The sequence below is a fragment of the Falco peregrinus genome, chromosome 15, assembly GCF_023634155.1.
Source record: "Falco peregrinus isolate bFalPer1 chromosome 15, bFalPer1.pri, whole genome shotgun sequence".
Classification (NCBI taxonomy): domain Eukaryota; kingdom Metazoa; phylum Chordata; class Aves; order Falconiformes; family Falconidae; genus Falco; species Falco peregrinus.
The window spans coordinates 1920011-1935044 of record NC_073735.1 but is presented as its reverse complement, the minus strand read 5'-3'; the positions used below and the strand labels follow the sequence as shown (position 1 = coordinate 1935044).

The following is a 15034-nucleotide window of genomic DNA, read 5'->3' as shown; positions in this document are numbered from 1 at the left end:
GCGTTAATAACTACAATTGTCAGGAGTGGCCGTAAGCTACAAAGTAATTACAGATTGCTTGCTTTCTTGAAATCAAGTAGTATTTTTATAGCCTTGTTCCTCAGTCTCTCTGTTCCAGACAGCACGCAGCTAGGTTGTTACTCTCCCTTCTCTTTCTGTGATTCTTTTACAAGACTCAGGGATAGTAACTGTCTTTAGTACTTATCTTGCTTACATGTTTGATGATTACCAAATTACGAGCTCATAAAGTGCTTGCAGCCCTTTAACTTGGCAATTAAAATCTTGTCTGCTATAATACGTGCAGTTATATGGGGACACTTCAAATCTACTCACTCTGTAACTTTTTTCAGAGGACTGTCACTTCTAAACTGATCGTACATGACAAGAAAAAATTGACTGACTTCACTGTAAAACTGCAGGGTCACAGGATCGAGGCAGGAAACACCTCAATGCCTGCAGGGCTTCCCAGCAGGCAGAAACAGGCGATGTATGTTCTGATTTACAATAAATACAGCAACACGGAGGCTGTAAGCAGTGGGTGGTTGGGAGGACGAGGGCAAAATTAAGTACAACATTCTTAAGTAGTAGGGAAGCTTCCTCCTGTGCTTCTGTAGGCCCATCAGCACTAGAGGAAGCATGAGGTGTTGCTGCATACCTGCACCCTAGCAGCGTTAGCTGATGAAGAGCTCATAGCAGAGAAATTTCTAAACAGGTGGCCAGGCTGTTGTCCCTCTTTTAAAAAAGGAGGACTGTGTCCTTAGAAATTTTCAAGTGAAGTTTCCTTTTTCAAAGAATTTCTAAATGGACAAGGATTGTTCCAGTCCTTTTCTTACTCTTGAGAGTAAGAACAAATAACTTAGCTCCATAGTCTGCAAGCTTCTTACCTGTGCTCCTGTAATTGCTGTTCCAGACTCCGGGGCAATTCTTTGCAGTAGAGCTGGCAAGTATTCTGAGCTTTTGATAGTAGAGTGGGTTTCTGCAAGAAAGGCAGTGCTGTTTTACATTGCATTTGATTTAATGCATTAGTCAATTAAGCAAATGAAAGACTGTCTACCTTTATGACAGTGTAACTGCTCAGCTCGAAGCTGTCAACAGAACTATGATCTAAAGCTACAGCCACTACTGCTTATTGGCTTCCAACCCTGAGACAAAGAGTGTCTTTGCACGATAGCATGTACCATGAAAAGTGCCATAAAAATCCACAGAAAGATTCTTCCCAAGTGAAAGAGAAGCTGTGAGCTGGAAATTTTTTTAATAAACTAAAGCTATATGAAAATCGGTTAAAAAAAAAAAAAAAAAAAGGGTGTGTGTGTGTGTGTGAGAAACAGTGAGCCCCAGGGGGTCAGAAGTGGCTCCTCAGATGCTGGTGCGTAACCTTCATAGGGTGCAACACCAGTAACAGGTGCTCACTGGCAGTTACTTCAGATTGCTTTAATACTACTATACAGTAACAGACTGAGTAGGAAAACAGCAGTAATATGCTTTTTGCATAACGAGGGTCAGCGTCTGACAAAAAAAATACAACATAATTTCCAATTCAGCCTCTGGCTGATTTTCCCGAGTAGTAAGATCTAAAAGTCTGCCGTGTAGTAACAGCAGCTGGTTTGCTTCCGTGGAGGTGAGGTGTGGTACCTGGAGCCTCTGTTGTAAGTACTGTGTTTCTAAGCTCTGCCGTCTGGATAATAATGGGGGATGTGCACCGTTAGGGAAAGCAGATGCAGCTTCCTGCTGCTGCTGAGATGCTTCCTCCTGCAGAGAGAAGAGGAACAAGTTTCATCCCCAGAAGAGGCTTTTCTGCCTCAGCCCTTTCTTTAAGGATTTCCCCTGACAGAGGTTTCATAGCTGCCACATGGACCGGTCTCTGGTGTCACTCACCACTTTCACTGCACCGTGAGGAGGCTAAATTACAAAGCTTTGAACTGTCTGTGCTACAGAATGGCAAGGGCTTACACCTGTAACTGAACGGTGCTATTTCTGACTTGCCCTCCGAAATAGGAAATGTACAGGGTTAGAAAACCACCCAAACTTTGAACAGGCTTTCGTGCAGCTCTCATTTCACAGCTTCAAAACAGAAGGTGAAAAGCTCTCAGCAGCAGTGGAGAAGCTGTGCATGGAGCAGGCACCTCTAGTAAGCTGGAGAGTGCTGACAGGGGAACGGAGTGAATTGTTGTCGTGAGAATACCGTAAGCGCTGCAGCGTGTTTACGTCAAGTGAGAGACTCTTGTGAAAACGTTACAACTTTGTGGTTGTCAGAACTGAAGTTTTTCAGCAGTCAGAAAACAACAGCTGGAGCTTTAAGAATAGCAGGCTTCAGCTGGAACAGCAGGTGCTTACAGTGCCTGTGGACTTCTTACCCATTTTATTCCTGGGGTTTAACAGAAACTTGTTATTCCTGTTTGCTGTGACCTGTTCCATTTGAAACAAGTAACCAGGAGCACGGTAGAAGCTATTTAGCATTTCACTATGCAAATCAGGCTAACCATTACCACTTGGCCTCTGTGCTTTTTAGATTATACCACACCAGCTCCAACAGGGAAAGATGTTCAATCTAAAACATCTTTCAGATTAAAAGCAATAATAAAACGTTGGATTTGGAGAGCTAACGAGGCCACCCCACTGACACCACAACGATGGTAAAGGCTAGCCTGCAAATGCTCACTCTCTATTCTGTGGAAGACAGGAAGGAGAAGAGGGAACTTTATCTGTAAATTAGCTCTTCTCAGATCTCTGGAACACTCCATCCATTCCTTATCTGTCCCAGAGCATTAACACCTGAAAGACAGAGCTTGATTTCTGGTTTAAGTACCTGCGGAGGACTATTAATGAGGTCCTGCAGCTGGGTGGCAGCTGACGTCAGAGAAGGTTCTTCTTCTGATCCCATCTGTTCATACAGCAACTGGACTTTGTTCAGTTCCAGGATTCCTTTGGTTCGTGCCAGATTCTGGAGGTGCTGTCTAAATGCTACAATTCCTGGAAAAAGAGTTGAGCAAAACGCTTGTCAGAAAGTTAGTTAATTCGTATCTGGTTAGCACAGCAACTGCAAAATAAGCTGAGTAACCACCAAGTCTTGGTGCTCCCGTGTATGCAGTACATATACTACTACGTCTAGGTATGACGTGTCACAACAATGGTTATAATTACCTTGTGTGAGGGATGTGTCAGAAGCTCTGCGCCCCTCTCGGAAGCTGACAGGAGAGCGGTTGTGAGCCTCTCGCTTTTGGGAGGTGAGTGCCTGCATGGCTGGATTGGCAGGTCTCAGACCTATGAAAGGCGTTGTCATTCTGGGTGCTTGTTGGTTAGTTAACACCATTTCTTTCAAGGAAGGGGTGTCTTCCAGAAATTTAATATCTCTCTGAATGGATCCCATGTCATACTCCGAATCGATACTGCCCAGAGATGAGTTTTCATCCAACGAATAGACTTTCCCTGTGACAAAACCCAAAAACCAGAATAAAAGGAAAGTGCAGCAGCAATTTAGCAAAGCAAAGGAAGTGTCACAGGCTCCAGCTATTCCTGCCTACAGTGGCTGTCTTAGAGGAAATGAAACAAACAAAATCAAGTTTCTTAAATTACAATTTACTTTAACACTTGCAGTACCAGAATGGGGATTTACTGCTGGTTTTTAGATTATCACAGCGATAAGATACTACGCAGCTGATGTTCACTGGTTTATTTTGTTTGGAGAGTGTTCAGTGTTCGCTCCCCACCTTAGATAATCCTGACGAGGCTTGGTCATCTCGCTGGTTTTGGAATACCTGAGAATCCAGAGGTTTTTTGTTTCCCCACTGTCCTCCTCTGCCAGCACATCTTTAGGGGATGAATGATTTGGGGACATTTGGTTACATGAAAAAGAACGAGCCAACTTGCCAGACTTCACCAGTTGCTGTTGAGGTCGTACATGACTGTAGCCAGCTGTGTATTTCGCTGCTTTGGCTTTATACTGTCTGTACAGCAGGTTTTGGGGTGTTTTGTTTGGTGTTTTTCCCCTTGGCCTTTATGGCAAATGCTAAGTCAACAAACCCAAGAAACTCAGTCTTGTGCTTGTGACTCTTAAAGCCTAGTGTTCTTCAGCCTGGGAGCGCTGAGAGCATGACATGAGCCTCGAGATGTCCACGCTTGCGTACCTGTGCCTGGCACCAGCACCAGCTGGTTGGTAACTTCTGCCAGAGTGTGACGTCGCTTCCCGCAGCGAGCTGCTTGAAGGGCTGCAAAGGCCTGTGCAGGGTCATCTTCCGACTCTCCTTCTGTCTCTATTCCTTCATCAATAGAAGTCTCCATCATGCTGGTAGGCAGTGACTGGCATCCCTTCCTAATCACCACGGGAGGCACCGGGTCTAGCAGGCAGCCATTCACCTAAAGGGCCCAAGGAGAAGGTGGGACAGCTTTCAAACAAGTGCACAGAGGGCCACCCCAGAGTGCAAGAAAACGCTGCCACGGCGTAGGCTGCAGGCACGCTGGAGGTCTAAACGTGGCGTGAAACCTCCCTATAGCCTACTGAATTAAGTAAGACTTGCTAAGAATTGCATGTGACAAATCCCTCCAGGTAGGCTCACCACTGACGTTCTTGACTCCCTGAATCTAAATACTCTTATTTCCATGGTACTGTCCTCTCCAGGACTCTTTTTTTTTTTTTTCCTTTCTTTTTAAAGTTATTAATAACCTTTGCCAGTGTAGTCACAGATATAATGAAACGTACAATATTGTTGTTTCCCCTTACTATGCCTACCACGCTCAGATAAGCATGATGACGAAACAGTCTTGTATTTAATTCTGCAGCATTCTTGTGGAGATGTGTTCAAGAAGAATACAATAAATGCACCCTTTCTAGCAAAAGTCCATTTGATTCATGGTGCTACTCTGCAAACAAAGGTTGCCTAGAGGGGCTGTGGAATCCCCCTCCCCAGATTCACTCAACTTGATAAAGCACTGAGCAACCTCATCTAGCTTTGAAATTAGACCTGCTTTTAGCAGGAGGTTGGACTAGAGGGCCTTTAGAGGTACCTTTGCAATATAAAATTCTCCTAGGATTTTAATACTCTTTTTGTTCTTCAAACCAGTTTGTCCTGAGTCTTTGCGTACCTTCACTAATTCTTTGCCATATGCAACTACTTGAGTTTCAAGGACCGTAGCCTGCATGTCAAGCAGTTTTGGGCTGGGTGTTCTGCAGTACCTCAGAAGCTCTAATTAGTTTCCTGTTCCACATGCCACTCCTACCGTTTTGGTAGGATCAGGCTGGGTAAAATACGGATGAAAAAACACCTTAATTTAGCATAAAACCAGGCAGCACTGCTACAGGTGATTTTATGTAACTGTCAATGAACAATTCCTGAATTTTCTTTGAATTTCTGTGGTATTTTGAGCATCAGTAAAACCATGATGCTTACACAGGGAAATTCTGCATCTTCTGCCTCTATTTTAATTTAATGGCTTACATGTTTAAGCTTAATTGCTTGCACACCTTACTTTCCATTTTTGACTTTTCCATTCAAATGCCTTTTACTGATCCGGCAGCAAAAGTGCTGGAAAGAGTGTTTAGTAAACTGCTGGAGAGGAAAAAGAGAACCAATACCATGTGGGCAGCTGGCTCTCGGCAGTTTACCATGGCACATGGATCAAAGCTTGGAAGTCTTCAGCAGACAAGTTCTATAATACTTAAGACACTGAATATCCCCAAGTCAGTTGTGATTTGACACCTCACTGTAGTCACCATTTGTTGATCTACTCTGGCCAAACTGCATCTATAAAAGCAAACGGGGGATGCAAAATAAAGTTTGAAATGTTGATTTCCAACTGTCTTTTTGCTTTCCAGCTGTAAGAGACCACACGAGGAGTTACTTAATGAGGAGAACGAGAGCCACACTTATCGGTGTTGGTAACTAACCAGTAAGTGAGCAATAAAAGCTTCAAAATGGCAAGCATGAAACCAAACCCTTCGCTGGCACCAGGCAAAGTACAACATGCTGAAATCGAAGTGATAATGTGACAATATACGTGAGAGAACAACAGAAGTTTCACCAGAAGAAGAATAATACACTTCATAAATGTGTAAGCTATTGCCCCTTCCTCACCAAAGCTCTAACTGGTAACTGGTAAGCTTCCTCTTAAGGTTCCGTTACACCTTGCTGGTCTCATTTGTATGAATACTTGGATGAGCAGGTTACTCTAGATACTCAGCAGTGAACCCTTTGTATTAGAAGCTACATACACACACACACACACACACACACACACATATGTATTAGAAGCTATGAAAACATATTTCAGAAGAAGAACTCCCCCAACTTTTGTAGGCTGATTTTTCTTTTACAAATGACAGTGGGGTAAGATTGGAATGCAAGCAAAGAATACGAGAGCCAGATTAGCAATCAAAAAACCCACAGCTATTGAAAGATATGTGCAAGAGAGCTAGAAAAAGAATCTGGAATACCTAGAAATCTGATGCTCAGAGAATACTTTAAATTTAGAGAAACAGGCACAATATATTTTGTCCAGCTGATACAAGAAATGCACAAATCCAGTGTTTAGACACTAAAGGTCTTTGTGTTTGACTTGTCGAGACCCAGGAGGTGTACTTAAGGTCAATGAAGTGACATCAGTTTTGAATTAGCAATTTTTTCAGCCCTAACTCCACAGCACTTTGTGCTAGGATGGTGAACTCTGCCCTGTCAGAAGGAACTGATCTTCGATTAATTATTGAGGAGCTACAGCTACTACCACTAGCTGTGCTTTTACTAGGCAGTAATTTAAAAGGCAACAATCTTTTTCAGCCTAAATGATATTTCACAAAACAGTAGGGTGATTTTAAGCAGTACCTTTGGTGTCTCAACTCTTTCTTCCTCCATAAATGCTGTCTCTCCCTGGCAGCTGGATGGAGGGAATGAAAAGGCTTCTGCTCCTGAAGCTGAGGGAAGACCTGGAGACTGCAACAACCTTGCATTTTGTGAATGCAAGTTAACTGAGGGTACCACAGCTTGTGCCTAAAAAAGATTTTAAGAACCCCAAAACCAGAACAATTTTAGGTAGAAAACAACATACGAAACCAGAAATTAAAAATAAAAAATCCCTAGCGCATTTCCAAAGCAGAAGAAGTGTAAGATTTATTTCCTCATTCTTAAGTCTTTAGACTTAAAAAAAAAAACAACAACCCACCCCCAAAACGCACACCAAACCCCAAATGTCATTAAGCTAACGACTTACTGAAGCTGAGCACTTGGCTAGCAGTAAAGACAGTGTTTGGGACACCGTGGTGCCCTCCAACTTCTGACATGCTAGAATTCCTTTTTATATTCAGTACAAACCCCCTTAATATTACCATGAGGTGAGACACTGGGTTAGTTTCAGTGACTTTCCTAACATGCACTGATTGGTTCCTGTAGGAAAAAGTATGAGAAAGAATAGAGCAGGCTGGATCTGAAAGAAGACATTTGAACAGCGGGAGCACTGTTGAAGGTAGAGGTGTGCCTCAGGGAAGGTAAGCATGGCACAATTAGGAGAACAGTGGTTTTCGCTGTTTCTTAACCTTAATTTCCTGAACTTCATTATCCATACAACTTGTCTGTCCAAAAGGAAACAAGCAGCCTTATACAGGAGCCTGTGGTGCCACCACACGTGAAAACAAATTTATCTTGTTACTCAGGATCTAAGTGCAAGGTTGCAGTCCCAAGACTGTTCGCATATTACTGAAGTGGTAATACGGGTCTAAAGTACAGGAATTTGGTAAAGAACCACCTTCTAGGAGGCTTCGTCCTCCTCCTTGTTCATCTGTCTCCACCTGCTTTTAATATGCCTTAGCATTAATAATCTGCTTTTGAATACTGTGTCTTTCTGCCATTAGAACTACTACCTAAGAAAATAGCTGGCTTTAATCTTTGCCAGCCACGTTGCTCCTGCACCTGTGTTTCCAGAGCTGAAGCGATTTCAACCGACTCCAAAACGTAATGATGTCTTGCTGCCTCAAGTGAAAAAGGAGCAGCACAGTTGTGATGTATCCTGCAAGTTGAGTCTGGGCACTTGTTCTATACAACAGCAATCAGTACCTAGGAGGCTGTGAACTTCAGAATATTTCCTTGAGACCGTGACATATCTGAGTCATCTTAGGCCAAGTCTTTCATGTTTTCAGTTACGCATTAATAGAAATCAAAGGCTATACAATGCCTGTGTATCTTAATGAAACAAAAGAACATGTAAAAAAATAATCTGAGAATTATTGTAATAATACACAATAAACCGTACATGACCTTTCTTTCTAAAGAAAATTACTAAGGAAGAAGCAGACTGAATAGCCTTAGAGCCTGTGCTGAATCAGTCAGTATAATTAGAGAGGATACTAAGTGGACGGCCTTCCGCAGTGGAAGGGCTGGCACCAGATGTAAGGAGCACCCAGAATTGCTCTTGATAAAACACACGTGACATCCTTAAGACTTAAATCAATTAGTCAGTCATCACATTGGCTCTATGCACATAGAGGTTTTGCAGCCGTGCTGTGAAGTCTCCCATGAAACCGGACTCTTGCTGGGTCACAGGAGGAAACAGTGGTGCAAATCTTTTAAAAAAATGACATTATTTAGGAATAAATCTCTCAGTCTTGACTTATTAAGAGTCTCATGACAATTATACTTTTATAGGGTACTTAAGATACCAATTCATTGTAGTATCTTAACCTGATAGGTTGATCTTAATATTTTCTTTTGGGTACCTCTTTACTATTCTTTGCCATGCTTCATTTCATGGGAGACAGAAAGTGTATCTAGAGAACAGCAGGAGAGAAAGTAATTTTATTTTCAACAGGTCTCTTTAGAGCAACTATGTCTATAACACTAAGTAGAGCCTGCATGCCTTTAGCCCCCATGCTAGCAGGGCTCTCCATAAATTCAACAGCTCGTTTGTCAATCACGTTAAAGATACTGCAAGAGTTGCACAGTCTCCAGAAATGGTTTTCTCTTAAAAGTTTTAACCCATAACTTCCCAGCAAAAGGCTTGGAATTCTCAAAAATGGAAGTGTTCCAATTAGAAGCACAAGCGCATTACTTTGCCTTTAACTGGGAATTAAGGTTAAACCATGCAAATACCCACTAAACCCAAAACCATTGTTTGCATTTTAGGCTTGAAAATGCAGTCAACTTCCCTTTCTCATTTAAAACTTAACCAGTCCCCTCTAAATTCCTTTTTTTTTTTTCTGGGGGTGGGGAGGAGGCAGCAGAAGCAGTTGTAGGAGGCATGCCAGACAACTGATCTGTCATCATATAGCTCTGACAGGAGGTAAATCCAAAACAGTCTTTCCAAAATGAAACTGCAAGTGTCCATACTACAGAAATCAGAAAATAGCAATGGATTCTAAGTAAGCCTGTGTAGAAACACCATTTTGAAAGAAAAGAATGTCTTGCACAGCGTTAAGCCCACCTCTGCTAGGAATGAGATCTCACCTTGGCTACTGTCTGCTCAGCAATGGTGCTCGGCCGACGCTGACGAGCATCAAGTCTCTGTTCCACGGGGAAGCTACTTCGATGTGATTTGAGTCTTTCCACTAACAAGTAATAGATAGCAGCAAAGTGGTTATAACTCTTGTTCTGCAGAGACTGAAAAAGAGAAGTACAGAAGTGTGGGTGCAGCCAACTATGCATTAGCTTTTATGTTCTACAAGACCAGGAAGAAAAAAAGAAGTGCCATGAGGGGTGGGAAAAGAAGTATTTAAGAGGCAGTGGCGTAGGCAAACATTGTTGTGAATTGAAAGTTTCAAACCAAAGTGCCAGGCACATAAAAGCATCGACCGTAGTTTAGCAGCAAGCTCAGAGGAGGTTGGTATGTTCTAGGCTGCAGCAGGACTTGTGGGGAACGTTCAGGTGCTGCTCTGAACCCGCAGCGATTTGAACCTGGAGAAGGGACGGAGCTCCAGGACCTCCTGAATACACTGGCCGTTCAAAATCACTAGAAGCAACAGGGAATTAAGCCTCTGCAAAGTACAGAAACTTTGGCTTCTTCTAGCAGAAAGTACTCAGACTGGCGCATCCACCATGGTTTAAAATATCTGCCATCCTAAAGGACATTGTGTTAACTCCATAGCTGGCATTTATGTTTGGTAAGAACCATGATTTGGGATTAGACAGAGACATTCTGCTTTTATGCTTCTTTTTGAATTTCATTTTCCACCCTCTTAGAAGTTCAAAATTAAGTTAATTTCAGCACATTTAAAATGTTTGCCCTTGTTAGGGTCTGGCCAGGTGAAGTATACCAGCAGTTTTGTGGATCCCCCCCCCATCTGTTGAAATACAGAATGTTGCAAACAACTCAGGTAACGAGTTCTAGTCATAAAGACAAAAAGGAGACTTTCCCCCCAGGCACAAATATCTGTTTGGATCTATTTTACCTCAATAGTTTTCTGTTGGTCTATTCCAAGGCTGTGCATTAGCCGTAAGACCTGCTCATTATACTCTCCAATGGAAGGCTCATTCTCCTCTCCTGGTGGATAAAGGATAGGTCTCTGTGCAGGAACTTCTATGAGCATCCACTTGTGCTCCTTAATCTGAGCAATAGTTAAGCGTTTGGATGGGTCTAGGACCAACATTCTTCTAATCAGATGTTCACACTCTGTTGGCAAAAAAAAACAATTACCAACCCCAAGTGGCGCTTGGATCTGTTCACCTGAGACCTACCAACACGGAGCACGACAACAGGAAACTGCTTTACTTCTGCCCTAAGTACATTTCCTGAAGGCTAAAACAATCTCTCAAAACAAGATTAAAAGTCCCATTAAGAAGGACAAAACCCCAGCTTCTTTAAATGCAAGGTATGCTTAACGATGCCATTCCTTCTACACAGCTCCCACCTGAGGGTAATAGTAATATTTAATACCTCTTTAAAGCCGCCTATGCTGTTCTAAGTATGGTGCTAACATTAACTGATAAAGCTTCAACCAAACTCTGTGCAGTGTGGTGGAGAGTAGTTAGCATCCTTCTCCAGCACAGCTGGAAATAGCTTGTCCAGGCTCATAAAACAAGGGGTTGGCAAAACTAGGGTTAGTGTCTGGATTTTTTTTTTTTTATTGTTTTTTATTTCCACCCTAGTGGTCACAAAAACAAAGGTAAAAATAACGTTTCTGTGAATAGTAGCCAGTGGGTCTGCAGGTTTATCTACTTTAACTCCACGACCAAAGCACAATCAGTAGCTTCAGGTGCCAGAATAATTCTGAACACACCAAGCCATTGCTGCTTTCTGACTACTATGTGCTGGACAGCATTAAAACCATCACTTTTGAATTCAGATCTCGGTTGGTTTTTGGAAGATGAGGGCACGGGAGATGAACATGCAGTTTGCATATAATAGGAAGTCAGTGTAAGTTCTTTTAAGGGAGCTTATTATCAGTCTGCCATGCTTTTCTAGCTGACGAACATGGCTACAGTACAGTTGTTACAAGTCAGTCTGTTCAGGTAGTTACGACAAATCATTTAGAGAGATATTTCTGGCTATTTATTCTTGTTTATCTCTCTTGTTTCTACAGTTTTGCTAAGAGGCACACCCTTCCCCACTCTGCCTCACCCTGTGATCAGCAAGGGGAGCAGCAAACAGCTTGCGAAACAGCTGATCTGCGCTGCAGTCACAGCAACCATCGCAGCTCACACAAAGGTACCTGGATCTAGCTTGCATACCCATGTCAGCAAAGTCACAGAAACACAACAGAGTTCAGCGCCAGCCCCAAAAATGTGCCCAGGATGCCAAGGGGCTGCCGTGATGCTGTAATAGTATTGCTAAAAGCAATCAAGTGCACTATAGCTGCGCTGTAGTGGCTATTTTCAGAGGTGGGGTGCAGGAGAATGAGAAAGGGGAAGACCAGCATGTTTTATACTACAGAACCCTTAACAACAGGACTGAAAAACATATTTTTCATTCCCTTTAAAAAACAAACAAACAAACCACAGAGGGTGGTATATTGAAAGAGGACTTGATTCAGGAGGGTTGCTTTGAAGTAATCTGGTTTAGAGAGCCTTTAATATAGGGAAGCTGAAGGACGGCATCAAACCCTGTGTAAAAACGGCCCCACTTGTTCTCGTCTGAACAGGCATGAGGGGGAGTGAAACCCACCAGACAGTGCAACTGAGGGAGAGATCTCTGTCACAGATGGGAGTGCCACAATCATGACAACAAGAACCTGGCATTTTATTTTTTTTTTGTTTAGCAGATGTGGTCAAAACCCAGGAAACACTCAATCCACAACTTAGGTTTGACAGAGATACCGCTCTCATCGTATTTTTTTTCCGTATTAAAATGTGTATGGCCTTGCAGGACAAAAGCTAACTGCAACACCAGCGTGCCTCTCCCCCTGCATCCCTGCATTTCTGTTCACAGTGGGATGAGAGCTCCTTCAGCTTCCCCTTTGACTCTCCCTGCCCATGGGCACTGCAATCTCCACGTATTGCACAGGGAAAAATGGGTTGGTTTGCCTTGCAGCAGCCCAACTGCAAGGGCACACACCTCACCTGGGCTTATTTGTGTTTCTTTGCAAGACGAACAGTCTGCCATACCATAATCTAGCGTGCAGATCCACCACCCTTTGCTGTATTGCAGCTGCAACTACTCTAGAATTTACTCAAGCTTTACCACACCAAGAGTGTAAGAGGACACGCTGTTACCTTCTGACATAAAATAAGGGATCCTGAACCTTCCTTCCAGAACTCGTTGCCTCAGTATGGGGAGTGTTGGTCCATCAAAAGGTAATGCTCCACAGACCAAAACATAAAGAACTACACCCATGCTCTGTAAGAAAGAAAACAATTTCATTTTTCAAGCTACAAGCAAAGGCTCTGAGGTTGGCTAGCCAAATCCTGTCACAGAAAAAAATTAAAATTACGTTCTGCAGAAACAGCAAATGTATACAAAAAGGAGTCGGATTTGTGAAGATCCCTAAACATTAAGAACCCTCGGCTAACCCAAAACGGCCAGGCTTGCAGTACCTTGTGCTGGTAAGCAGGTAAGCTGGAGGGTAATGGGTTAGAGACTCTGGCTGCTAGCAGGAAGCTCCACGCAGATGACTGAATGATACCTGAAAAGTGAGCCCCGACTTCAGGTCAGAATTAGGGATAGTTTTTATTCATCTCAGTGTTGTTTGAATGAAAACAAACCTCAGACATCAGCCACTCAAAATTACAAACTGTAACCTTTCACATCTACCGATTCGCTAAAGCCTGGGTAAGAGGCACACTGGTAAAGTCATCTCCAGGGGAACCCCAGCTAATAATTCTGCACTGCTGTGTGCGGTGCTAAGCACAAGGGATTATTTAATATGAGCAAAGGAGACAATCTGGGCAAAAGCTCTCCTCCAACTGCCAGACTCATTTTTGAAAGCATGCAAGTTAATCGGCACCGGGAGTGGAAATAGTCTTGCAGTATATGCCAAAAAAATACAGCGCCACACTAGACGAAACAACCACACCAGACCCTCACGCCAATCAGTTGGCATAGATAGCCACAGCACTGGACTTCGAGGAAAAAGCAGGCATTCACCATTCACCTCAAAACTTCGTAAGTACGTAAAGATTTTATAATTAAATACGTATTTTTAAAAGTTGCTTTCTTCCTTCCTTAACCTGCCAAAACCTGAACCGTGGATGGGTGCATCCGTCCTGCAAGCTTAGCAATTTCAGCAGACCTATTCCATGACTGGATGTTGCAGAGAGATACAGAGTCCTTAACTAATCTCAGAAGATGAGCGAAGATGGTGTTTATTTTAAGTATAAACACATGTGCGCTTCTCTTTGTAGACAGGCAGATTCTGTTGACAATTTAGGATATTACATATTTTAAAGAATATTTACCAAAGTTCAGAGATTCACTTCTGACATTCAAGAAGTGCCTGTGCTATTTGAAAGAGTAAGCATGGCAGAGGTCTGCTGTACATTTATTTACCAGTCACTGAAGGTTCAGAAAGGCTGTAGCCTCTTTTTTTTTAAAAAAAATCTATCTAGCTACATATATATGTATATATAGATACATACATACACACAAATACGTGTATCTAAAAGCATAGTTTTCATTTGTTAATGCAATTAGAATAATTTAAGCTAGATTAGCAGCTGAAAGATGGCTTGCTACGAACTGCCCTGCTTGTATTACAGGCTCTGACCAAAATGTCAGTGCCCGTGTTGTTACGCTGTGCGCAGCAGTATCACTGCAAACTCAAATTGTACAGTCCCTGCTGCTTTAAGATATGGATCTGTCATCGTACATAGCAGAACACTAACATTAAAAACCAAGCAAACAAAAAAACCCCAAAGAAAGCAGATCAGGAATGAAAGGCAGTCTCTGACAATGCACGACGGGTGCACAGAACTTGTCAGTTCATTTTAGTCCCTTTTCCATTGTCTAAGAATGTGAGTTGCATCCTCTATCCTCTCCCATCAGAGTAGTACACCCGGAGACACACCGGTTCAAAACCATGCAGCTGCCTGCAGTAGAAACATTTGTGACACAAATGTGCTTGTTTCCAGCTCAACACAAATGTGCTTGTTTCCAGCTCAAAGAGCAAAGCAGTCATCACCTCTCCCGTGTTTCAGTGGCTCAGAGTCCCTTTAACCTCATCAAGAACTTAGAGCCTTACAAGTTCAATTCCCACTTAACACTGAAAACTAAATGCACTGAAAAAAGCACAGTTCATGCATTCAGTCAGGAGAGCTTTTGGAGGAGCTACAGTTTTTCCTCTAGAGGACTAACGTACTCCTAGAGCATACATTTAATAGCCACCTGGATGGGTAACTTCAATTCCATTCAATGTTAAGAGGCATTTTATGACACTCGAGAAATAAAGCTGAAGAGGAACATCTTGTTGGCAGCTTAAGAAAAATCAAAGATGACTCCTTTATTCCAGCTTCCTGGAAGTTGACTTGAATCCAGTTAAAAAAGAGTAACGATACCCAGATATCCAGCTGGGGTCCCTCATACTGCTGTCCTTCAAAGACTTCGGGGGCTGCATATGGTGGGCTTCCACACCATGTCGTCAGAGGCTCACCATTCTTATAGAAATTTCCAAATCCAAAATCTGTTGAGA

General features: G+C 42.7%; 2 protein-coding genes across 6 annotated transcripts in view; one reads left to right on the top strand and one right to left on the bottom strand.

Annotated features, from left to right (window-relative positions):
- Positions 1–6211, top strand: part of ALG9 (ALG9 alpha-1,2-mannosyltransferase) — a 78243-nt gene extending 72032 nt beyond the window's left edge. The window contains exon 16 of one of the 3 annotated variants that reach the window (XM_055819418.1): positions 5810–6211. In XM_055819418.1, coding sequence (XP_055675393.1) covers positions 5810–5876 — 67 coding nt within the window. In that variant the 3' untranslated portion in view covers positions 5877–6211. The remainder of the gene's footprint in view (positions 1–5809) is intronic. The other 2 variants (XM_055819422.1, XM_055819420.1) reach the window with 2 other exon arrangements.
- The window catches only part of SIK2 (salt inducible kinase 2), a 55247-nt gene that overhangs the window by 4502 nt on the left and 35711 nt on the right, over positions 1–15034 (bottom strand). For 2 of the 3 annotated variants that reach the window (XM_055819413.1, XM_055819415.1), the window contains exons 5-14: positions 14901–15025; positions 12624–12747; positions 10364–10584; positions 9423–9575; positions 6813–6977; positions 4125–4353; positions 3142–3426; positions 2807–2970; positions 1633–1749; positions 885–976 (exon numbers count right to left, since the gene is read on the bottom strand). In XM_055819413.1, the coding sequence (XP_055675388.1) occupies positions 885–976; positions 1633–1749; positions 2807–2970; positions 3142–3426; positions 4125–4353; positions 6813–6977; positions 9423–9575; positions 10364–10584; positions 12624–12747; positions 14901–15025 (1675 nt within the window). The remainder of the gene's footprint in view (positions 1–884; positions 977–1632; positions 1750–2806; positions 2971–3141; positions 3427–4124; positions 4354–6812; positions 6978–9422; positions 9576–10363; positions 10585–12623; positions 12748–14900; positions 15026–15034) is intronic. The other variant, XM_055819414.1, reaches the window with a different exon arrangement.